This window comes from Pimephales promelas, chromosome 23 (assembly GCF_988280905.1).
Source record: "Pimephales promelas chromosome 23, fPimPro1.hap1.1, whole genome shotgun sequence".
Lineage (NCBI taxonomy): Eukaryota > Metazoa > Chordata > Actinopteri > Cypriniformes > Leuciscidae > Pimephales > Pimephales promelas.
The window spans coordinates 10,028,089-10,054,019 of record NC_142791.1 but is presented as its reverse complement, the minus strand read 5'-3'; the positions used below and the strand labels follow the sequence as shown (position 1 = coordinate 10,054,019).

The 25,931-nt window shown below is 35.6% G+C and overlaps 3 protein-coding genes across 12 annotated transcripts in view; all 3 read right to left on the bottom strand.

The window, feature by feature from the left end:
- The window catches only part of tacc1 (transforming, acidic coiled-coil containing protein 1), a 30,710-nt gene extending 18,851 nt beyond the window's left edge, over window positions 1–11,859 (bottom strand). The window contains exons 1-2 of one of the 5 annotated variants that reach the window (XM_089126486.1): window positions 11,723–11,859; window positions 5,529–5,565 (exon numbers count right to left, since the gene is read on the bottom strand). In XM_089126486.1, the coding sequence (XP_088982612.1) occupies window positions 5,529–5,539 (11 nt within the window). In that variant the 5' untranslated portion in view covers window positions 5,540–5,565; window positions 11,723–11,859. Of the gene's footprint in view, window positions 1–4,794; window positions 4,985–5,528; window positions 5,640–11,616 lie in introns of those variants that run through there. The other 4 variants (XM_089126485.1, XM_039676706.2, XM_039676704.2 and 1 more) reach the window with 4 other exon arrangements.
- Window positions 11,617–19,452, bottom strand: ddhd2 (DDHD domain containing 2). Of its 2 annotated transcripts, none has more exons than XM_039676700.2 (17): window positions 19,310–19,452; window positions 17,227–17,394; window positions 16,921–17,117; window positions 16,758–16,847; window positions 16,558–16,672; window positions 15,776–15,865; window positions 15,467–15,608; window positions 15,171–15,379; window positions 14,981–15,045; window positions 14,307–14,435; window positions 14,125–14,211; window positions 13,796–13,933; window positions 13,329–13,484; window positions 13,149–13,254; window positions 12,918–13,061; window positions 12,685–12,826; window positions 11,617–12,608 (listed from the first exon to the last, which is right to left on the bottom strand). In XM_039676700.2, the coding sequence occupies exons 2-17, from the start codon at window positions 17,354–17,356 to the stop codon at window positions 12,533–12,535; spliced, it is 2,016 nt and encodes a 671-aa protein (XP_039532634.2). In that variant the 5' UTR covers window positions 17,357–17,394; window positions 19,310–19,452; the 3' UTR covers window positions 11,617–12,532. The 2 variants fall into 2 exon arrangements, with proteins under 2 accessions (XP_039532634.2, XP_039532635.2); XM_039676701.2 differs by lacking the exon at window positions 19,310–19,452 and adding an exon at window positions 19,210–19,303.
- Window positions 19,453–20,749: 1,297 nt separating this feature from the next.
- plpp5 (phospholipid phosphatase 5) lies at window positions 20,750–25,301 on the bottom strand. Of its 5 annotated transcripts, none has more exons than XM_089126374.1 (8): window positions 25,029–25,301; window positions 23,849–23,967; window positions 23,544–23,652; window positions 23,346–23,436; window positions 22,491–22,554; window positions 22,054–22,178; window positions 21,341–21,511; window positions 20,750–21,261 (listed from the first exon to the last, which is right to left on the bottom strand). In XM_089126374.1, exons 1-8 carry the CDS (start codon window positions 25,185–25,187, stop codon window positions 21,092–21,094), a joined length of 1,008 nt encoding a protein of 335 aa, XP_088982500.1. In that variant the 5' UTR covers window positions 25,188–25,301; the 3' UTR covers window positions 20,750–21,091. The 5 variants fall into 5 exon arrangements, with proteins under 5 accessions (XP_088982500.1, XP_039532637.1, XP_039532636.1 ...); XM_039676703.2 differs by having other exon boundaries at window positions 25,094–25,256; XM_039676702.2 differs by lacking the exon at window positions 25,029–25,301 and adding an exon at window positions 24,736–24,984.
- Window positions 25,302–25,931: the final 630 nt, after the last annotated feature.

Here is a 25,931-nt window from a genome sequence, read left to right as displayed (position 1 = left end):
TGAGATGAGTTTCCAATATATGGGATTTTCATAATCACAGTTTTGCTCTGTAAATACTTTTGATGCACATGAATCTTTTAGAGAAGCAACTCAAAAAGGGTTTCTTTATAATGATATGATATGTGTTTAGTTCAAAGACTTAAAAGGGAATTTGACTAATCAACACTTACTATTTTTTGTTCAGGCTACTTTTATTTCTTGAACAGCTGCTATGGCCTATGAACTTGTGATGTCAGGCCAGCTTAACACATCATAACAATGATACTCTCAGACAACCTTCAAAGCATCATATTCCTGTGTTCAGTGCCAGACGCTGCACGAGATCTCCTAAGCTCCCAGCATCCAATCTTGCTTGAGTGTGAATGATGACATCTGCTACTAGGGAGACTTCACTGTGTTAGATAAGACTAGAAATCCAGTCGTCATTTTTGCATCATCACAAAATGCATGTAACTGCACTGTAAAAAAATATTAAAAATATTATTGGTTAATTTACCTAATTGTCTAATTGAAATTGAGTAAATACAATGGAGATTGGTTTAATAAATAGTAACTAAAAATATGTATCTGAACAACATTCAATATTTAAGTTGATATGACAAAATAAAATAAAAAAGTGTGCAGGATTTCAAATATTTTTCAAGAACATTTTTTGTAAAAAGTATCATTTATGTCTTCATTTATGCCTTTAAAAAGCAATGTTTTCCGAGTTACTCAGCCTTGAAGGAATTAGATCTACATACAGTAAGAGAATATGAAATGTAATTATAACAGGCATACAGAGCTACACTGAGAACATGAATGGGGGGCAGAGCCATTACATAAACAATCTTCACTAATGTGAGAAATAGCATATCAGAACTGAGCTCACGCCTCCAGAACAATCTCACACGGTGGCAAGTCATTGTGTACTAACAGGCGCTAAATAGGTCGATCAGCTAACACTTCACATTTCCAGAAAAGACTGGAACATGATGGACAATAGTCTATCCTATCGGCTTTTTATGAAGCCATATCTATTTGCAGCTGAGCAATAATCATTGTTATTTTTACTGAAGTCACAAGGCAGGGAGAACAGCTGTCCAAAAACAATTCACATGAGAAAAACCACTCCCCTCAAAGTAAGGGTAGGCCATACTATCTCAACATGAGTCCATGAACAGTTTGATGTTTAATCTTGGTATAACACAGGAGATTAACTGGAGGTTTGCTATGATATAAGTGAGCATAAGTGGAGCATTAGCAATCGTTTACCTTTTTTTTTTTTTACAATGAGTATTTAACCCAGTTATCCAAACTGTTGGGTGATATAAAGTTAACAAAGATGCAAAGTTGAAAAGATGACAAAGTTCCAAAATTATCCGATAGACTGAATTCTAGAATTTTCTATTGACTGCAAATTGGTGTGTTTTTGATGTAGATTTAAGAACTTTTATCATACAAACACTGCAGTCAAATCCAAAGGCCCTGGACGCCTTTAGTCTGTTAGTCTAAAGTCACAGAGCCACCTTGTGGTGAAAAATGTAACTACTAATAAAACTACAGTGAGTGTATTCAGAAAAGGGAACTATATCAACTTCATCCCTGTATAGCCTATATTCTTAAATGATTCGTAAGAAATAGAACATGTTTAACAACTTTAACATACATTAGTATCCACATTAGTATGCTTAATTTTTAATTTTTTATATATGTTATTAATAATAATAATAATAATAATAGTGCTCACATCGTGTTGTTGTGACCATGATCCATCAACACCATCACACAAACTGTAAAGTAATTATTTTGGATTTTTTATTTACTTATTATTATTATTATTATTATTATTATTTTGAGAATTTCTTTCATTTTATGTATGTCCATCCATACTAATAACTGTTTTAACTAGCCAGGGGAGTAAAAAATACAAAGAAATTAATTAAAGCACTGGTATTTTTTTACTTCATTAAAATTAAAAGAATCTAACCAAAAAAAATTGACTTTCATATTTAATTAGATTTTTTTTTTAAATAACAACATTTTTGTAAAAGCTGAAAAAAAAAAAATCAGAAAAGTTGTTACCTATAACTATTAGGAGCTAATATGTTGTCCTTTGCAGATAATGGAAAAGAGCATATAATAGCTCACATTAAAATCATTGAATAATAATTTCAGTAAATATTTTGAGCAGCTGTAAATAAAGCACATTCGCTCCATCTGCTGGACAAATGCAGATATACAAGCAGATGTGAACAAATGTGGGAGTTACTTCTAAAATATTTAAATACCATAACAGGCCTAAAATAACTGTTTTTATATTGTTATGTTTTCAATAGTATAGTTTATAGTTTAAATCTATACATTAAAATTAAAAATGACTATAAATTAAAAAAAGTTCTGTTTTGAAATAAATTAATACTTTTATTCAGTAAGGATGCAAGAATAACATTACAAAAGATTTCTATTTCAGTTTTCTATTTCTTTTAAGTTTTTTTCTATTATTATCAAAGAATCCTGAAAAAACAGCATCACTATTTCCACAAACATATATTACATATCCCAACATTGACAATAATAAATGTTTTTAGAGCCCTAAAACAGCATATTGGAATTATTCCTTAAGGACCATGCGACACTGAAGACAGCAGAAAAGATGCTGAAAAATCAGCTTTGCATTACAGGGATAAATTACATATTAAAATACAGTATATGAAAATGTAAATTATAATAATGTTTTACAATATTTTCTTAATTCAATAAAAGTCTTTTTGAGGCATGTCAGTACTACTCCCACGTACTGTATACATCATCACGCTCCAGCACACTTGACATAATACATCACAATACAGAATCTCAACACAAATATGCCATTGTCCATAGATGTGCAGCCTTAATCACATGCATGAATGCAGAATATCATTTCAGCGCTGACCCTCTAACCTAAAACCACAAACTCGACCCCCTCCAAACATTCATCAGAGGACCTCCTTATTACCAATCCATATAAAACGACAGGAATGTTTCTTTGAACAGACGGTCTCTCTTTAACAAAATCTAACAAAAGCTCTAACAGTACTAACTTCAAAATTATAAACAACTATGGCATTTTTTTTTTTGATCTGCTAGGATCAAAAACGGTAACATTGATTCAAGTGTCCTTCTAAGAAAGCGCTACCAGCATGGAAAAGCTATTTTTAGGGTGTGTGTTTGTACAACAAGCAGTACAAAGCATGAAAACCTGACAAGAATATTTGAAGAGTTCAGATGCAAAAGCCTCTAAGTGCCATTTGAAATTTTCTTCTAAAATGATGATTTTTATCAAGCTTGTATATTAAAGTTCAGTAATTTCACTTAAATGGCAATGAAGATTACCTATTAATTGTCATTTAAGTGAAATTACTGAACTTAAATATACAAGCTTGATAAAAATGGTCATTTTAGAAGAAAATTTCAAATGGCATTTAGAGGCTTTTGCATCTGAACTCTTCATTTATTAACACCTTACAATAAGGTCTAATTTCTAAACATTAGACAATGCATTATAACATAAACTAAAATGAACAATATACTTTTTAAAGCATCATGATTGTTAATGTTAGTTAGTAAAAACATCATTTTTCATTGTTCACAGGGCATTAATGTTAAAAATACAACTTTTGATTTCTAAATATTGAAATTAACATTGACTAAAATTAATAAATGGGGGAAAAAATACTATGGACGTAAACGGGTGCTGTCAACTATTTGATTACCGACATTTGTTAAAATATCTTCTTTTGTGTTCAGCAAAAGACAGAAATGCATACAGGTTTGGAACAACATAAGGGTGAGTAAATTGGTGAACTATCCCTTTAACGTTAACAAATGAAACCTTATTGTAATGAAAACTATCAATCACCCAAACCTTCCTGACATGATCTGCCATAGTTTCTGTAAATTGAACCTAATCAGATGCGTCGTGTCAGATTTTCAAATCCAAATGCAATTTATTAAACACAAACTCAATGAACTAGGGTAACATAAGGTGAATTTCCCACAAAACGCCATGTATACTGTAAGTGTAATGCATTACAATACACACAACCTGAACCTGAAGAGGGTATGAATCTTCCATTCATTTGCATATGCAAAAAGGCTACACAAATTACGTCACATGCCAAACTGAGTCGACCAACTCATTCAAAATGAGTTAAATTAATCTAATCCTCATTATGAACTGATGACAAGCTGACGTGTCATTTTTACACCTTTACAACCCATAGATGGTGATGCAATCGGTCATCAGTTTTATGGATGGTTTTAGTATATAAACAAATGCAAGAATGATACCACTTCAGACACTTTACAAAAACACTTCAACACAGCTGACATGCCATATATTATAGCACTCACAGGAGCGCCTTGTTAAATAAAAGATGTTCAAATAGCCTGTTAAAAAATCCTGAAAATTGTCAGTGTATTTAAAAGGCGTGGAAGGTATTTACACTAGAGCTGGGGTTTGCGTTAAACAAAGCATTGCGTTTATTTCTAAAAAGTTTGTGACTGAAGCCTGGAACTCTTTATATGGAGGGCTTGCATTAAACAAAGACACCTTTTAACCCTTTCAGCTCCCAGACTTAATTTTACTCCATGAAAAACTTCACCAGCACTATGACCACACCTTTGCTGTCACATCGGTAAGTGCATATGATCGGTAAGTAACACTGACAATAATGTCCTAACAGGTGAAATATTAACAGGGATTTACAGCATGCATGTATATGCACGTATCTATCATATGAATTTAAAATATGAAATACAAGTCAAACTTACATGCTAATGCTCTTCTGCTTTAGGGAGTTTGACCCACTGCCCTTTTTGCTTTGGGATCCCCCCATGATGTTGGTCTGTTTAGAGCGTATATACAAATATATTTTTAAGGTGGCCCTAGCAGGTGGAGTTGGCTCATCTTGGCTCCTGTCCGACAGTCAGAGTCATACAGCCCAGTGCTACAGCAGTGACGGTGCAAAGTGTGTCAGATATGCTGAAACACTGCTTGTTTCTACGCTGCTCGCCCCTCCTATCTCAGCACACACACACTCCTACAGTAGCACATGACCTCTAAACACACACACATTAGCTGTCAGTCAGATATGGGAGATTCCACGGAACGCTGGTAGGGAGGGATACGCGTCAGGCATCCATCCCGACAGGTTTATCTTACTGCGTTCTGAATGGACCTGCATTGATGATCTAAAGTGATCATGTTTTTTTTTTTTTTTTTGACAAGCAACAACATGTGGACTTGGACAAAGTTCAGTTAACAACAGTTTCTTGTAAATGTTGCTGCGATCTCATGAGACAGTCTAATTAAGGTTCAACTTCATATGTGGGTCGAATCTGATTAGCTGTTCTTTTTTTAGACCATATCGAGGTAAAAATGACGTGATGTGATGTTCTAAAAAAAGGCCGAGTGCAGATAAGAGTAAGAACAGCAGTGCTTGTGGTAGGGTTGTTTTTTTAAGGGAGTAACTTTTCAGAATTTGAAACTGTTAGCATTTACTCACCCTCGTGTCATTCCAAACTTGTACGACTTTCTTTCTTCTGTGGAACATAAAAGAAGATATTTCAAAGAATGTTCACGCTGCTCTTTTCCACACAATGGGCGTCGATGGGGACTGGGGATGTCGAGGTCAAAAAAGCACAATAAGATTATCATAAAAGTAGTCTGAATTCAAGTCTTTTAAAGCCATACAATAACTTGGAATGGGGAACAGATTGAAGTTTAAGTCATAATTCACTTAACATTATTACAGATTCAACTCATATAGAACAACTCAACAGCAGCTTGGACATCCTGCCTAACATGTTTGTGTTCCACTGAAGTATGTTTCAAAATACACGTGGGTGACTGATGACAGATTTTGATTTATAGAATAAGTTCCTTTAAGATCTGGACTGATGTCGGACTAGATAACCATGTGAGCAGTGCTTCAACATTCAGCACAACTGCGCCTCCGGTAACACAAGTTTGATTCCTGGCTCGAGGTCCTTTGCCAAATCCTGTTTCTCTCTCTACAACCCCCCAAAATGACTTAAAAAGATCTGGACAGATATGCAAAAGCATTTAGTTAAAATAACAGTCAACTTTCTACAAGCAAAGTCTACTTTCACATTGAAAATGCTTTCAGTCTTAAGTGCGTGACTAAATGAAAACTTCTGCAGCCCCAATAAACACACGGAGCAACGGTGTTATTTCATTAGCTTAACTGAATAGTTTGGTGCATATAGCGTTTAATCTATTGGGGAACTAAAGCCAATTATGTACCTTTAAATGTTGTTAAACTGCTTAAAATTTAGGGTAAAAACTTCAGGAAAAAAAAAGTTCCTCACATATACCTGACACATTTTTACCCACATTTGCAGATCTCACACTACGCTGACACTGTCTGAACACTGAACTGAAGTTGTTCTGAGATACGTGTGGTTGACTGGTTTCAAAGCAATAGAATGCCTCAGTATTAAAAAAGCAGCTGACGACACACCTCTTCCCGAAGGCAGTTAACCACTCCACAACATTAAACCAAGTCTCACACACACACTATACTATATTCGCCATGTTATCATTATCATGTGACCTACCAGCGTCAGTTACGTCGCTTCACTGTCAATCATAAATCCTGTCCCATGGCCTCAAGTGATAGTAAAGAATCCATTGTATGCACACTTCCGAATCTTGCCGGGAAAAAAACTGTGAATTCGGACATATTTCTTTTGTCACATACTGTTTTTTGCCTACTGTATAGTTGGGAAGTGATTTCGGATGCAGATTTCAAATTCTTTGCATTTCATGTATCCGAGTGCAAAGGCTTCTTGAACAACAACAACTTTTGTTCATGGGGAATTGATTGAATGGTTGAATGGTCAGGGTTTGCTATTGTCCCGCCCTTGTGCCTGGGTTGACAAGTGGGTTGACATTACAAGCCATCCCACCAACTGAGATGGTCCTCACTGCAGAACACGAAATCCACCTTAAGTATACCTAAACCTACCCATCTCTCCACCCCCTGATGCCTAACCTCACCTATAATATATAATAATAAAAAGGGGCACACACACATACAAATAATATATAATAATATATATATAATAATAAAAAATGTCTCTGTCTTATAAAGACCTCAGGCAATTGTCAACTTGTAAGTTGATTAAATTAAACAAAATGTAACTCCACAACAACTACATCCGTGTATCCTCTAACCATTCAGAAATGTGCGTAGAGCAGCTTATTTGCATTTAAAGGGACACACACAAAAACTGAGAAATTTTGAAAGGGGCCACTTTGACAAGCTATAGCAAATGATTTGGGGGACTATTTTGAGCTGAAATTTCAGACACATTCTAGGTAAACCATATATGTATTATGCCCCTTTTCACAACATGTATTATAAGCCACCTTTAAGTGAACACAAACAGTTGAAAAACAAAATGCAGTCACAGGCTGCTGCCACTGTCTTAAAGTGACAGCAGCCTAATATATACCTGCTGCCAAGTTCTGAGATCATATTTAAAAAAATATGTATATGTCAGTTTTTCCCCATGATATCAATATCAAAATTGTGGCCAGTGAAAATACTGAGTCGCTAGTAACTTTTGAAAAGTAAAATTATGTGCATTAATAAATAATTTAAAGCCTTATAAACAGCCTACTAAACACTGTAATACTGCATTAAAAAAAATGTTGATTTTGATTTCATGGTGCCTTTAACTTTTGAAAAGTAAAATTATGTGCATTAACCTGTTAACTGTCACCCCCCCTTTTTTGAATAGACATGAAAACGCACATTTCGAACTTAAATGGTTGTAATTCAAGAATGCTTTGGAATATAGACATATGATTGGTCTTGTTTTAAAGAAGACATTTGGCAGATTTTTGTAGAAGTGAAATAAATTAAGAAAGTGAAACAGAAAAAAAGTTATAGAGGTTTGAGTTTATGGAAATGTACAATGCAAAAATATTAATTATTCATATTTTACATAAAATATATATTTTCAAAACCTGGGCTACTCTAAAACGGCAGAAAAATCAAAGCCAAAAATCTGAACAAGTTGTGTTTCAAATTTTAGGTTGATATCTCAAAAAATGAGCTTTCAGTAAGATTTTGTTTGAGCGCAGTACCAAACTTTTTCACTAGGGCACAATCAGACTCCATTACTGCCCATATAAGGGCGCCTGCATTTCCATTCGTGTTTTGAGTGATATGAACCATTATTTTCACAATTTTCATACAATTTCTGAAGTAGAGATCCTATTCAGAAGTAGTATGGGAAGTTTGGCAGATTTTGATATAAATTGAACCTCTAAGAAACACATACAAAGAACACGCATGTAAGTCATAGCTAGCTGCCACGTCACAAATGGTGAATTTATTATTTTTTTCTCTGATATTTCAAACTTTTCAGACCTTTTTTTTCCAAAATAATTGAATGGATTCTATCTTTTGAACTTTTGGCATGAAAACAAACTGAGGTATCTACCATTTTTTCATGATTTTTCATGTTTACTGCTATTTTAAAATAAAGGTCTGAACACGCCTTATGAGTATGAAAATATTCTTGTTTTATATTGATAAATTATGGCTCCTCTGTAATATATTTTGAAAATCAGTCACCAAATATGGAAACTAGAGATTGTAAGCTTTCAAATGATATATAGTTTGTCAATATTATTTAAGGTATTTACTAAGATATTATTGTTTTAAAAATATAGTGGCAAACGTCCCACCTGTGGGACGGTGACAGTTAAGTGGTTAATAAATAATTTAAAGCCTTATAAACAGCCTACTAAACACTGTAATACTGCATTAAAAAAAAATGTTGATTTTGATTTCATGGTGCCTTTAAAATAATTAAAATTCTAAAAATAAAAAAATAATTTTTTTTTTTATCAAATTTGGACATTGTTGACGTAAACAAATGGGTTTTCACTCATGTCATGACTTTGAAACCTCAAACCGAACCTCTGAATTAGGATGTGCATGTATTACCAAAAGCTTTAGTAAAGTGGTAATAACACAGTCTCATCCCAAGACGTCATATAACTGACGTCTTGGGACGTCTTTTGACCATACGTCAATATTCGCCTTTTTAGGGCCCCCTTAAATGTCGGTAGATGGTTATCGGGTCCTAACTCTACCCCAGACCTAAACCTACCCCTAAACCTACCCCATCACCTAACTCACGTTAAAGGTAAAAGCGTCAGTTCTATGAGGGCCCGGGATCGTCATCTACCGACGTTTAAGGTGGCCCTAAAAAGGCGGATATTGACGTATGGTCAAAAGACGTCCCAGCAGGTCCCAAGACGTCAGTTATATGACTTCTGATGCGACTGTGTTATAATGACACAATCTGGTAGGTAAAGACTGCCCTCTTGTGGTGGGGGAGAGCAAATAGACAAAGAATGATGCCAGAAAACCTCATTATAGAGAATTCTTCAACATAAAGCATACTTGGTACGACAATTTCTGCTTCACTCAGATGACCCCAAAGACAAACATTTTTAAAGTTCTTCAGAAAAGAATAACCAAACAACATGCTGAAGAAAATTCAAATGTAAGACAGCTGCTGTGTCTCATTTTAAAGCTGCAGGGGTCGCATTTGTCGGCAGCAATTGTTTATGCTTCAGTAGGAATAAGTCAAATTTATAATGGTTTCTTTTTTTTAAAATGAGACATCCTTGATGACGTATGTGGCCAAATGAGACAGCTAGCATGTGCTTACATGTATTTACATAGTTGCCATGCAACAAGCAGAACTAGAACTAGAGCGTGCGGAACATGAGAAATTCTTTCAGTCGGGTCTCTGTGAATTCTATCATCTTTCTCTTCAGAGGCACAGCACCATGAGTGATCTCAGTCTGTGAAACTTCCCATTGTTTACTCAACATATTTCCACATCCTTCTTCCACAAGGGACAATTACATAGTCCACTCCACATTGTAGGGGTGCAAGTATCTGAACATGACAGATACTGATTCAGAAGACTAGAAGTTTCCCCCTCCAGCATTTTAACTCAACTGATGGGCACAAGACTCCACATTTCCAAGCAATGAGAGTTTTTAGGTGTGACCTCAGCCTCAAGAAACTTGGAAATACCAGAAAGAAAGAGAAAACCAAGCCAAAGATGATGCAATCTACATGCAAAGGTCTTTTGAGACAGCTGGTCACTTAGTTGTTTCTGACAACCAAGCCAGGCATTTATCATTTAATATTTTTGTAAAATACCGATTTTCACATCTTTATTCAGTGCCTCTGCATTTGAAAAAACATCTGCCAACAGTGAGTCAACAGTGAGGGTCTCTGATTAAAGTTTTCCAAACGTGGGCAGTTTGGAGACTTGTTGTGTGTCTTTCTTTGTTAGAGTGAACACACTTACAGTACTGACTTATAGAGGTCAGTTTTCTCATGTGGTTAACACATGTGACTGACTTGGTAATGAGACAATTCAGCTCTCCATTTCCTTCGGCACAGCTCAAATAAAGTTTTCAACTTTGATCATCATGCAGGACAGGTATTTAAGTTTCCATGAATTGGTCAACCATGTGATTATGAAAGGAACGCAGGACGTCAAGGATTACAAAATGTGTGCACTGATGTGTGTAAGTCGCATTAACTAGGTGGGGGCCATTTAACTAGGGGAAAATATACTGGTGAAAACAACAGCACCTTTTTGAGAGACAACATGGCCAAGAAAAAAAAAAAAGACTTTAGCCTAAAAAGTTTAGCCTAAAAGACATCTATAGTGAACATATTTGTTTTCTTAACCAATTCAAGTCTATGAAGCATTTTGATATACAATCTTTAGAACAAAGTGTCTAAGCCTACTGTATAAGAAGCAATAGCATTTGAATAAATTAACTTTGAATGTATTAATTATAGTTAGAGACAAAACGAAGTGACTGAGCGGGTGAAAACCCACCTGAATCTCCTTATCAAAAAAAAAAAAAAAAAAAAAAAAAAAAAAAAACTTATTTAAACATTCCATTGATGTTTAATAGATTGTGTATAGGCTATGTTATGCTATATATATATATATATATATATATATATATATATATATATATATATATATATATATATATATCATTATTATTATTTTATTTTTTTCCAAATAATAATAATAAAAAGTAGCCTATCACTTTAGCTTGCCTCCAGGACCGAGTTTGGATACTCTGGCCTGCTAAACCAAAGCGTAAAATCCGTGATTTCATTATTCATCAGTTATTGGAAGTATGATTCATATCACGCGAATCGATTAAAACAGTTGGTTTTAATTAACTAATTTAAAAAAATAACGTGATACGCTCCAAATGTCATGCACTGACTATCTCTGGCTTACGATCAGACATTCTTGACAGAGGTTCAACTGATTCATGATAAGGTTCTCCTCAAAAAAGCGATTCTCCTTAAACCTCTTCAATTTGATTTAATGGACTGCCATGAAATCTTGAGAGAGTTCGCTCGACTGAGAGCAAATTCTTCCGTGAGCAGCGTGCGTAAACTCGAGCGCGCGTTCATGTCATGCAGGAGTTGAAGTCCGCTTCAGATAAGAAAAAAAATGACACATTTCTGAAACATTCTTGTGGCGTTTCCTCACCTTTAATGATGTTTTTTTTCACAGCAGCTTCATCCAAACTTCGTTTTTCAAGTCTTTATATATAGTTTGAAAAAATCTCTCTCAAGTAGCGGAACTCCTAACTTACATTTAAAGAGACTCGTAAATCCCGACGGTAGTAAAGCTGTTGTGTTCATTGGCTGTGTGTGTGTGGACCTCTTGGCGGAGGATGGGAGGGCAGTTCATGACTCTGTATGGAAAGAGGATGTTTTGTAATGTGTGGCGCACTATTCCAGACGGATAAATGGGAAATGAACGAACTTCCCGGTGGTTATGATCTGAATTCTGCCTTAAAGACACAGTGCTGGTATGTGAAGAATGTATTACAACAACTACATCGAATCTGGGAAACAGATAGGCATCACAAAAAAAAACATTTTGGGTAAGGAATTTAATAATAATAATAATATAACATTATGAACACACAATATTAAATCAACAAGTAGAAAACACTGACCCAAGCTACATAAGTATACATTAGATACAAGTTCCTTTTACAAAGCACATTAGTGCACAAAAGGGTATTGTTGATCAAATGCCTCAAAGCCTGCCTTGAGAATACTGCAAAAATATCCTAATACCTGGCAACAGTTCAACTGGGACTTATTATTTTTGGTAACACTTTATTTTACAGTGTCCTTGTTACATATGTTACATGATAGTAATAACAGTAAATTATGCGCAACTAACCCTCAACCAAATCCTACCCTAACCCTATAGTAAGTACATGTAGTTGCTTAATATTACTCAATAATTACAGTGTAACAATGACACCTTAAAATAAAGAGTAACCATATTTTTTTAAGGTAATGAATTGGATGGTTAAGGTGTGGAGAGAAACGACTCACTGTGGACTGGACTGGCATTAAAGCTTGTCAGTACTAATACAAAATAGCATTTATAAAGGAGCACATCCAACAGGATTATTTCCATAAATCTCTTTCAGAACCAACAGAGCAGTATCTTCTGACTCCCTGCAAACAAAACAGGGAGAATTATTTATTTCGGGGAATGATGCATATATGGGTATCATGAAAGATTTCCTCTTACCAGTAGCACAGATGGCTCTGTATAGCAAACAGGTACTCATTGAAACTTTCAATTGGTGTCTCCTGAAGGACAAAGTCAATACGTCGCCCACGATTCAACATTCCCACCTTGAAGTTTCTCTGTTCGTGCTCCATTGGTGACACTGCACCACAAATATTCAAACGTGAGATGGGACATTCAAATGTGAAGTGGATTTTTATAAATATCTGAATAGTAAAAGTGCAATTCGATACCTTCTTCTGCTTCATCAGTAGGGGTCACAGAACTGAGTCCACCCTCTGCGAGCGCTGGCGATGGGACCTGAGAAATGCTCTGCCAAACCATTCGTAAGGAACCCAGTAAATCAGAACTGACTCGAGTCAACCCTTCTTTGAGTTCTGTAGGCATCAAAGACATTTCGTTAGCCTCAGAGACATTTTTGAATATACAAACTATGGATTTCGTTCCATAAAGTGATGTAATACCGAGGTGCATCCTCTTTCTGCCTTTATGATGGGGTATCAACATTGGTGGCAAGTCCACATCCTGAGACACAAGCATGGGCTCGATCCGATACGCCACAGGGTCAAACTGCATAGATTACATTCAAGGTTTAAGAACATGGCTCTAAGGAAGATATAAGGTTCTCAGTCAGCGTGTCTTACTGGATGGAAGATGTTATAGAAACTTTTGCAGGTAGGAAAGCTGTAGTTAGGATCAATCCTCTTCAGACCTCGAACAGTCAAAAACATTCCTATGGGTGAACCGACAGCAAAGAAAGCCTGAGGATGAAAGGCTAACTGAGGATAGTCAATGGATACCTGCAGAATAAAGAACAAGTTATTTGGCAACTGTATCTTTAACACTGAAATCATTTGAATTCTTAAGATGTTTCTATTCATATTAACGGAGATTCAAGAGACTAAACTAGTCTTAACTTGGAGGTACATACAGAAAAAAATTGTAAATAAAAAGTTGTATATTATATACAGCATATTAGACTGGTTTCTGAAAGATTATGTGACACTGAAGACTGGAGTGATGATGATCACAGGAATAAAGTAATATATATTTTTAATACATTCAAATAAAAGCCAGCTATTTTTTATACTTAAAACATACAAATACTTACTTGTCCAATGCCAACATTAAAATGCTGATAATCAAATGCACTAGTGGTGGGGGTTTGATGTTCATGAGCTTTTCTCATCCCTAGACTTGTGGAGAGTGTCTCATTTTGGGGTGCGTTACCACTTCCGATTCTGGAGTTCTGTTGGATATTCAAGAAGTAGTTAGTAAAAAGGTAATAAAGCAAACATTTCGATCTAAAACAATGGACTCTTATCGGCCTTCCCTTCTATTGCTGGGTGTGGAGAGGAAGCTTCACACAATTAAGCTACATTGCAAACTTTTCCACTTCTGCCAAGAACCATTGAGGCTAGAAGGAATTTCAGGAATTACCTTCCATTTCTTGACACAGTCCATCAGTTTCTTGCGAGGACCAAGGGGTAATCCGATATCTTGTAGGTCCTTCTCTGAGCAGAGCGCCTGAAATGGTTTAATTGGAATAAGGAAGGTGAAATGACGAATTGGAATGTGGTGTTTTAAGATGTGTGGTTTGTGTTTCAGGAGAGAAAACTGACCAAAGACTCCATATCCACTTGTTCTCTCTGCAGAACATTGAGGTGCTCTTCCAAGCCATGGCTCTTCAGCGCCTCCTCCAGACTCTCAAAGGAACTGCAGCCCGTGTCAACGTGAGTGTCCTCCTGGAGCTGTGCAGACCACAAAAACATTGATTTGAATTGATCACACTTATATTCTTTGAAATCTATAAAAGCAATAGAATAATCTGCTCTAATCTGCAGATAGATCTTTGTTAGCAGTGGATGTGCTTCTCCTATCCAAGTTGGTGGTTATAAACCAAAGGAGAAATATTGTTTATCAGCATTGTGACAACTGAGTTGGCGTAAACCACATGCTGACTGTTTGTTCAAAGACTGCAGGGAAAATCGTTAATCGTTTTAACAGAACTAATATTATGACAAACCAGTGTTATTTTAACATTATTTTATACTATTATTAGCATCAATTACTTTTTTATATTTCAAAATAGCTTTAATTTATCTTTAAATCAGTTTTAAGTTTAATAATTTGAGTACTTCTACACTAATTACATAATTAATTAAATAATAATTACATTAAAGTAATTCAGTATTTTATTTAAGTGAGTTGGCAAGGGAACATTTCATTTTTTTTATGTAATATTTACATTATATTTAAATTAGCAAAATAAATCTGGTGCGACACTGGTGCGAACCTCATGAGCTGTGGCATCTGCACTTGTCTTCTGATTGGTCAGGAGATCAAACAGGATCAATGAGCCTGTATAAAACAAGACACAATATTGGAAAAACTTTCAACAAGAAATGTTGCACTGTCCGTAAGTATTGGTTATTATGTCACCAAACCAAAACAGCAATTCTGTTCTGAAATGCACAGTTATGTACCGAGGCTGTGTCCAACCAAGGAAACGTGTCCTGTAAAGTGTGGATTCCTCTGAAGAAAGAGGCTGTGGAGACGGTTGATCTCAGAGGCCACTGTATCCACTATCGTCTGGCAGTATGTGGCACTATTGTAGAAGAAAAGGTCCAGCACGGTGTCGTTGCTGAACTGACGGAGACGGCTAATGCTAGGCAGTGTGATTCTCTCAATATCTCTGTTTAAAATAGAAATAAAACAGTAAAAAATGCTTGTGGGTCAACACATATACACACAAAGAGAGAGAGGGAGTCAAACGTCTTACTTGTCAACTCCTGTAGTTTCTCCATGTAAGACTTTGTGCCAGTTGACCGGAAGATACTCAACCCTTCCAATGATGCACAAGTCATCACTCTGCCTGAAGTGGCTGTTTAAGAGGCCGTTGGAGGCGTTTCGAAATTCATTAACTGCAGCAGGGAATGGGGAAAAGAAATTTGTCAGTATGCTTAAAAAAAAATTGTACAATAATATGGAATAATGTGTAAAACATGGCTTGTGAACTGCTCGATTGCTAAACAATCCAACATATTGGGAAGAATGTTCATTTTTAGTTTTAGATGATAAAGAAGCTCACCACACTGAACAATGCCACGGAGACGTATGTCACAGGCCGGACCGATACCATGAACCATGAACACCAGGTGGTCTACTATCTCTGGTTCTCCTACAGAAACACAGCAAGAAAATATATCAAAAGACTGATATTGTTAGCTAACAAACATTCCAAACCACTAACCCTAAGCCAGGCTTGAGCTTTACTGTTTAAAAATCTAAGGCAGCATCCTTATTAAAGTGAATAGGAGAGACTTAAATTAAATGAGTTTGATGCGTTCACTCCATGTCATCATAACTATAATTTGAGATGACAACACGCAACGTTTTAACACACATACAACTACACAGTTTACAGAAATATTAGGTGGAATAGTCCAATAGAGTTTGATGTTATCATGTTCTTATGCTAACAGTGTCATACTTTAATGCGCATAAAAATACATAACTAAGGCCTTATGAAGGCTCCACAAATTTCTTTTTACAATGTGACTTTAAAAGTTAAAAAACAAAACACAGCACAGAAATATTGGGCAATATGGTCAATTTCCAGTTACTGAAGTGTTTTATTTATCTTTATCTAGTATATGTTGTCTACATTTCTCTACATAATAGCCATCTTGGATGAGCCTCTCACAATGCATTCTGGGACTGTCTACATTAAGGCTATAAGTATTTCTGCTTTAGAATTTGGCCAAAATTAGGTATTTTATACCATTTGGAAGTGTATTTGTATCAGAAACATGTAACTAGTAACTATAACACCCTAATATTTTGAACAGAGTTTTAGGGAGCTGCACTTACCCTCTGGTATCTCCAGTGGAATATTCTCAACTCCTCTCTTTATAGTTATGGGTTGAGTTCGTTCAGATGGGGAAGGGGGAAAGTCCTTGCAACCACTGGGATACTGTGTCATAAGCTGAGGTAAAGCAGTGAGAGAGACTAAATGTAACTTGTGAACAGAAAAGTGTCCATTTTCCATGAGCTTTACATTTAAATACTACCTTTGGATTGTGAAGGATCACAGTTTCCCCTGTAGGGAGCTCCAAATTCGTCTTCCATTCATCCAGCGTAACTGCAATCATATAGGCGTCCTGTTTTGGAATATAGAAAAAGTATTAAAAACTATACAAATTTAACTTATTCTAGAAAATCTGTGCGTCTCACCTCTAGGAAATCACCGAGTTCCTCGCTATAGGGAGTGTAGGTCACTTCTTTGCTGCCTTTGTGGAACCAGGAGCATCGTCTGACCTCGGTGGGCTTCTGTTCCCAATACACGGAGTAACGCTTTCTTTCACATAGCTTGACGTCATATCGTCTTCCATCTGTAGCCACAACCACTTCATCCTTTTCACTTTTCCCCACTGCAAACAAACCAGATCTCGTGGTTATCGTTCTGCTAATAAACTGACTATTCTTTCAGCAGTTGCAACAAATAGGATTTAAAGTATCCAGAAGGAGACAATGGGAGACCTCGACTGTGAGCATCCTCCAGTCGCCGTGAGTCTTCTCTGCTGAAGGGTTGCCAGGTGTCCTTGGAGTCCACCTGCTTGTTGTAGAACCAGTGGTACTGGACGGGTTCATACAGCTCAGAAATACTCATGCTGAGAAGAGCAGAGACGCCACACCAAGACCAACGGACTGCAAATATAATGTTGCCATGTTTTTGTTTAGTAATACACTAATGGTCTCTGCAACCTCATTTGTGTACACACACAAACACACTCAAAATTGTTTTTATATCTTTACATAGACTCTCTATTGACATAATGATTTTAATACTGTGCAAACTGTATATTCTATCCCCTAAACCTACCCATCACAGGAAACTTTGTGCATTTTTACATTTTCAAAAAACATCACTTTGGCAAAACTTTCTAATTTTACTATATTTGTGGGGACATTTGCTCTTCAATATAGGTTAAATCCCGGTTAAATCACACACACACACACACACACACACACACACACACACACACACACACACACACGTTAGGTCCTGTCAATATAGGTTAAACAGGAACACGCACACATACACTTTATATATTGGATACTTTATATATTCCATTGGTCACAATGGATAAAATCATCTACTAAATGAATAAATGTTGATTTACATAAATAAACACATTAAACTATTTTTTCTATATTGCTTCACTGAGTTTTTAAAGAATTATCATATTTTTTTCAGGGTTTTTATTTTTTTCAGGGTTTTAAGACTTTATAAGCTAGTTACACCACCAAGACATTTTGGGTTTTATTGCTCTGCAATATACAGTATATATAACTTTTTAACATCGTTTAAAAAAAGAATAGCAACATAAAATGTTGTTAATATAATAACAACAGAGTAAAATAACATAAAATATTGTCCATTTGCAATAAGAAATGAAAAGCAAAAATTACAGAAAATTGGAAAGCACAATTTGACTTGAGATATTTTTAGTATGACTTTTTATATTAAATTAGCTTTATTTATTTATTTATTAATGATTCACATTAAAATTAGCTGAATAAACAAATAATAAAAACAGAATATGTACATTTTTATACAAAAAATAATAATAATAATAAAAAAATTAAGTCCCAAAAGTTTTGAATATAATTTAGCAATTTTTAAAATGTGATAAAATTTGGTTTGCATTGAGCCCACTTCTTTTAATGTAACGTTATATGGTATTTTCCCAATAAATTAAATAACTATAAATCATTCTGAGTAAGGAAAAACACACCAAATACACACATTTCTATCATAGATTTCAGTTTTCTATTAATAAATATTTCTAAATCTTTCTAAAATAATCTTGAGTAAATAGTGAAAAAAACAACAACAACAGATGTAGTTATAGTTTCTTTTTCTAGTCCACAACATCCACAGGTAGCGATAAAATAAACTTAATTCTTTCCAAAACATGCTTAGAAGGATACATTCTCTGAAGTATTTTGTATAAAACTTCCTTAATTTCGTTATTAACACAAAATGTTTTAGGCAATTTCAATGCTTTGTGCTTTAAATGACTTTTGCATTTTACTCAAACATCAAGGAGAGCGGTAGGCTACGTCATCACTATGGTGCCCAGGCAGCGCTTACGTAATATTGGACGAGGGCAGAGCAAAACAAATGACTAGTTAAATTATCAGTTGGTTCACCCGGCAATGTGTTATGGACAATACAAAATTACCTAACTAAAGTGTTTTTGTCATGCGGACAGAGGACAGCGTTTGTGTTGTACTGCAAAAATAGGGCACGACATTGAAATGAGCGAGGACAATGAAACATAAACAAACTGCATTTTATATGACCGTTTCAAGGTAGCACATAAATGACGATTCGATATATGAAAGAAAAAAATGCATAGAAAATACACATTGTATCACATGCAAGGACAATTGATTTAATGACACCTAATACTGTTTGGAAATATTTAAAACACGATGTCAAGACTGACTACTTACTGGTCGTAAGTATTACGAACGTTTATCATCTGATACAACAACAAATGAAGGCAAATAAGAGGGAAAACCATAATAATGCATCGCATCGAAATCTACTCACCGGCTGCTCGTAAGGATGCCCGCTTGGGACAAATTTGACTTCTGACAGAGAGAGCAAACCCCACACTGTAATTCACTAGTGGTCAAGTCCGAAGTAGCGATGCATCTAACGGGAGCTGAAACCATACGTATTCTTTGAGTCTAAAGGTCGACTGATAGGAGGAATTTTGAAATAATAAATCAACGACAGTAACTACATTTCATCATGGTGAGATGGGTTATTATGAGTCAATGAATCTGAAATTGGGTTCATAATCTCATGCATAATGATCTCACTATGATCTCAGGATAAATGATGCATTCTTTAGTCAGTCTCTTGCATTGCATAAGATGTCCTTTTAGAGTTTATTTTTAGAAAGACCACATTGGAGAATGGACTTTATTTTATTTTTAAATATTTAAACTGTTTGACAAGACATTTAAACGAGTTTATTTCTTCCGTTGAACACAAAATAATATTTTAAGGAGTTGATGGAAGCCATTGACTTCCATAGTATTTTTTCCCCTATGGAAGTCAATGGCTACCGTCAAAGTTTCATTACTAGTTTAATAAAGTTTAGAATCATGGTAAAAAAATAAATAAATTAAAAACTCAAATATAAGAATACTGATTAAATAGTGACCAAAAATACAAACCTAAAATTTGAAGCTTCAAAGTTTATATAAACGTATGTATTATATTTAGTTATATAGTCATACAGTTTGAAGTGGTTTTATTTTCTATTCAAGTTTGTAATTTGACTGTTAAAAAAATGTGACTGTATACAGTTAAAAAACAAACATTTAAATAAAACATACACAAGAATAAATGAAGCTTGGTTGGGACCAAAGGTTGTTTTGTAGCTACTAATAAACTTAATTTCTAATAAATTAAATATTTGATCATTGATAGATCTGTGTAACGGGGTTAAACAGATTTTGAGTTTGACAAATGTCATTACTACACTTTGTATAAAAATTGAGAAACTAAAATAGCTGAAATGCATCTTCCATGTAGTAGCTAGTTTCCAAATGATGCTTTTTCTTGGATGTTACATTTTTATAACTGAGAAAATTATGTAACATGGTTGCATGCAAAATTGTGACATGTTGTTGATACAAAATTAGTTAGTTAAAAATAGCTTTACCAAATTGTCGGAAATCTGACATTATTTTTATGATTGCTGGTTGAATAGAATGACCTCTACTTCTTGCTTGGTTCAGTATGGACCACAGATGGTGGGACCTCATAATAAAGGTCATAGTTTATCAAACATATCTAATAATTCTCAGAACATAAAACAAAAACTTTACTGACTCACTTCCAGAAGATTCCCAGAGTGATGTTCCACACTGTATCAGATCACAGATAATCCAGAGCAAAGGTCTCCTCACAGAAAGTAATCTTCTACAGTGTTGACAGACGTTGAAATGTCGAATGATCTGCTCAAGTTCCAGCTGATACATTAGAAATCATCACAAACTTTATTGACAAAAGATATCAGGGGATTTCCCATATGCATACAGTCTCTACTGGAGATCTCTATAAATATGTCTGCCACATTGTAAAACTTACCTAGAAGCTGTTTCAACATACATAAAGTTCTTTCACCATGATAGTTCACATATACATTTTCAAAGAGATTGAGAAGTAACAAATTGTTAAAGACATTTTCAAAAAGACAGCTCTACAATACACAAAACGTTCATCATGAACATTTACATAATCGCAGCAACTGGCTTGGTAAACTTTCACACAGTATACGGTTGTTGGTCAGGTTAAGGTGTAACAGAATTCGAGTTCCTACAAAGGTAAGAGGTAGCCTGCGTTGGCCGGCTTGCGTTCCTGTGCAAGAGGCGCTGCCTCTTTCATTCGGAGGGGTCTGTGGCAGTTCGAGTCGTTGAGAGCTGGGTAATGCTGTCGGTAACACAAGTACGAGAAGGCCAAACCGAGGAGAGATCCCACCAACACATCTGGAAGTGGACGGGAGACCGTGTCATTGCCTTGAAACATGTCACTAGAGCAGTGATGATGATGGCATGTAATTCTCACCTTGCCAGTGATGTTTGTAGTCACATGTTCTGGAGAGGGCGATCATGATGGCGAAAAGGAGGGGGGTGAGGAAGGCACACAATCTCCAGGCTTTGCCTCGGCCTGCTGGGCTAAAACAGTGCAGCTTCCCAGCCACGTACAGGGCAGTGAAGCCCAGACCAGCAAACGCAACTACGACAACAACAAAAAACATAGAAAGTTGGTGGCTGAATGTTCAGAGAATATAAAGACATATTTTGTTACAGACACACAAACACACATACATGTTAAACATACTCTTAAATTGTAAGATTTATGCAGCCTTGGTGAGAGTAAGAGACTTCAAAAACGTAAAAAAAAAAAATTACTGACCAGAAACTTTTGAACAGTGGTATATAATAAATATTTATTTATAATATTTTATTATTAATTTATTTTATTTACATTTCTATAGATTTTTTTGTGTTTTTGGTGTGTAAAATAAGTTTAAAGTCAACATGAAATCAAAATTGACCCTATTGACTGACTTTTTTTTAATGCATCTTCCTGGCTTTGTGCATGATTCAGGGATGCCCTTTAGTCCAAATTAAACAAATTGCTCATTGTATTTTTTATGAAATGTACCAAAATCCCCTCTGAAGTAATCAACAGAAATATACTGGGTTATGGACAGTGTTTCAGGTTGACTTGAAAAAAAAAAAATGCCACTACATAAACACAGCAGCTGCTCTTACAGGAAGAGTGTCCACTTGGAAAGCTCTTCCTGCCTTCCATTACTACATCCGGGTCACCGCTACAGTGAAGCTCTGGGTTCATTTGGCCATCCGGGAAACAGCGGTAGAAGAAATCCGGTCGTGGCCTGGTATGGAGGGAGACATTAAGTTGAATTAAGCCTGAGAGTATCTAGTCCTCTTCTAGTCTTTCCACAAATGCTTCATTTTTGCTGAAAGTCAATGAGAGATCTTAATCTAATCTAAAATGTAATATATATATATAAACACCACGTTAATCTGAAATTATTTACAAAACAAAGTTATGTAAATTGATTGAGATGAGTACATTTCGAAAATTGTACAGTTCTGCAGTGATGCGGGATATTGAGATGGACATTAACACAGCTTGGTGCAAAGTTAACATTGTGCTAATATTGGTCACTCACTCACTCACTCACCTTCCCACGGCTAGCTTGACTGCATTAGTGAAAACTCCATTTAACACCAGGGTCAGAGTCACAGCTGTGTCATACAAACGACATACAGAGACTTACATTAGCTGGCAATAACACAAAATATTATGAGATCATCATTTGATACTTTTACAGATTTCACTATAAACGAACAAACATTACTGGTATACATTTGACTATTCTATAAAATATGTAAATTTAAATTATATATATGTAAAATAGTATTCCTCTGTGGAATACATGATTCTGATTGGTCAATAACGCCATCTAACTGTATTTTATCCCCCGATAACAACAACAGGCTCATCCGGGTCACTGAAGTCAGCACTATACACTTTTGTTAGGAACTTTTTTTCTTCGTGGTAGTTTTGCGTTTGGTGAGGTTATAAAATATATTTTTTTAAAAATTAATATCTTGAGTACAGATATTATGCCATCCAGTATTACGGATTCACTCTCGTTTCATACAAACTAAATTTTGTGTCGAAATTCACATGCAAAGTAGCGGTGTAGTGGGATAATGAGGATAACTGAATGATGAGTCCATATATTTCATAAATTTATGCAAACCAAAACACACACAGAGGTAAACACACACTGAAATTAATTATTAACTGAAAACTTAATTTCTGCGATTAATGTTTAATGAGTTCTAAACATTTAACGTAATTAACTCAGCATCTATTTGTTTTTCTGGCATCCTTTGGCAGTTTAGAAGTATAATTAAAAAGAAAATATTATGTAAAATGATTATATTGTGAACTGTATTTAATCATGGTTACTTGTATATAATTAATTTATATATGTGAATATTTATAAAACACACACTTGAGTCCTTACCCAAAGATGCCTCTTTCATATCTTCCTTTCCACCTTGTTTCAAGAAGGTAAACAAAGAAATAACCACCAATGGAGCGAAGAGGGCGATGGACTGTTTAAATAAGATAAAAATGGTAATGATATCCCTTTAATCAAATCACCTGCATGGCATTTTCATATTTGCAGTGTCATGGCTGAATATGAGTGGTAAGCACTTACAAACATAAGGCGGGTAGGAACACGGTCCTTTTTGACGGGATGGAACTTATAGAGCCAGAGTTCCTCAGGTTGGATCTCACGGCTGAATGGAGGAATCCCCTCAGTCACGCTACAAGAACATAATTACAGTGAGAGAACAATCCTCATCTCCACAAAGCAAACAAACAGAGACACACAGCTCAGGAGAGCAGCGAGACAACCTGGCATAACAGGTTATGAATAAAGAGGATACCGGTTAGATCCGTCAAACCCACACAAGTAGTTCAGGTGAGGGGTTGGGGTTAGTAATACAAAAGTGTACTTACAGAAAAACACATAAAAGCAGCAGCCGTACAATAACTTCAGCAATGAAGCCATTATCAAAACTCTTCCTCATCTTTGGTCTTGGTTTGTCATTGAATATGGAGACACCTTCCCCTAAAACCTGGAAGAAAGTGGAAAATGATGTTGCATTGAACTGAAACCAAGAAGTCATATAGAGTAGATGCATTGAGTTAAATATCTGAGAATCCAAGCAGGAACATTAAAGATAAACTTCATTACCAACAACCTTCTACCAGCATGAAATGAGAAGATATGATAGGGAATGTGGCACTTCAGCTGGTTAGTATTTTAAATCCAACATCATTCGAAAATAAACCATTGATGTTATTCAAAAGGGGATTTATTATATTACGCCCGAGACACGAAACCCTGTTAGTAAAAATAAACCGTTTAAGATGGTTTCTGGATTCTAACTGGTCTATGATGGTCATTACAAGCCAAAACTTGTTTCAAAAGTCAACCTGAAGTATCACCAGACAGCAGCTGGATTGTTGATGATCACCAACTAATGACCACCTTGGATCAACTAAAAACCATCTACAATGTGTCAAAAAGTAGTTTCACCATCTTAAGCTGGTAGCTGGTTTGTGGGTGGTCCAAGATATCACAATTTTAACCAGCATAAACAAGTTGCTGGTCAGCTTGGACCAACTAGAAACCAGCTACAATGTTCAAATATACAACTTGATTTAGCAGTTTTCCTACAGTTCTATCACCGCTTAAAACATCCAGTTTAAGATGGTCTCTTGATTTTAACTGGTCTATGATGGTCATTACAAGCTGTTTGACCAAATGCCAACCTTAATTGTGACCAGCTAGGAGCTGGTTTGTTGCAATCACCAAAACAGATCAGATAGAAACCACCTACCATGTTCCAGTTAAACAACCTGAAGATGTTATATGAACAGCTGGTGGCTGGTTTTATAATAGTCCAAGATGGCAGATACCACAGTTTTAAACCAGCATAAACAAGATGCCAGGTTTGATACTAGTCTAAGATGTTCAACAGTTTAGAACAACTAAAAACCAGCAACCATGTGTTCCAAAACACAGCTAGACGTAGCGTAGTTTTTCCAGCGCGGAAGTAAGGATCGAAAACCATAGCATCACTAGAGAGTCGCCCCCAGTCGCGCGCCACATCTGTGATATTTGCTTACGAACATTTCCGCAAACACGACATCGCGCATCCTCCGTCTTTTGTCTGCAGCACGGAGCTGAATACAGACCTTCGGATTCTTTCCTTTTCTGTTTAAACCGTCGCCTTGTCGGCTGTTGAGAGCTGCCACCGGAGCAGAATTTTGCGATGTTGTTGTCGGTCATATATATTTGACATGTCCAGCAGCAGAAGCTGACCGCGGTACAGTTCCACGATAAAGAGGACTGGCTGACGAGCCAGAGCCAGTGCACACTGACAATTAACACGTCAGTACTTTCTGTGCTGTCCGAATCGCGGAGCCGTTTGATTGAACAGGTTCTTTTTTACAGATTCGATAGAATCGATTCGCAGAGCCTGTGAATTACATGACAGTAGCCTATGTTGCCTCTGGCATTCGTTTTTAAAAATACAATTTTCGCTGTGAAAATTAATCAGATAATCCCAAGAATGTTCCTAATACAAAATTACACTTTCATAATTTCTCTTTACTTACTTAAAACCAGCAATCCTTAGATCATATAGGGTGAATTCAGGTTGATAAGGGCACTTTTTCATGTCATCTCAATGGCAAAAAGTGTACTAAATCACCCGGAATTCACCCTATTGCTGAAAACAATGCTATACACTCAAACTTTTGAAATTATTTATGAAAACATTTAAAATCATGCAAAATCATTAGTCATTAGCTATGAACTCAAAGATGTTATTTGCTTATTAAACACATTATTGTAAAAAAGTATTTATTTCGATAAAAATCTAATATTTAGATAAACAATGAACACGATGACTCGAATATATTAGTGAATCAAGAACGGTCCGAGCGAATCGATTCGCACGAATCTTACATTTCAGTCATACGTTTATGAATCATGCGCCCTCTAAAGATTGTCACAGGCATTTAAAAAGCC

Bases quoted from the DNA above. Each gene is read 5' to 3' on its own strand.
- plpp5 (XM_089126374.1), bottom strand. From the start codon at position 25,187: ATGACCGACAACAACATCGCAAAATTCTGCTCCGGTGGCAGCTCTCAA. The intron at 23,437-23,543 runs GTAAGTGCTTAC...TTATTTAAACAG, and splicing joins TTCCTACCCGCCTTATGTTT to TCCATCGCCCTCTTCGCTCC. The intron at 21,262-21,340 runs GTGAGAATTACA...GTCCACTTCCAG, and splicing joins CTACAAACATCACTGGCAAG to ATGTGTTGGTGGGATCTCTC.
- ddhd2 (XM_039676700.2), bottom strand. From the start codon at position 17,356: ATGAGTATTTCTGAGCTGTATGAACCCGTCCAGTACCACTGGTTCTAC. The intron at 15,866-16,557 runs GTAAGTGCAGCT...GTGTTTCTGTAG, and splicing joins TCCACTGGAGATACCAGAGG to GAGAACCAGAGATAGTAGAC. The intron at 15,046-15,170 runs GTACATAACTGT...TGTTTTATACAG, and splicing joins CTTGGTTGGACACAGCCTCG to GCTCATTGATCCTGTTTGAT.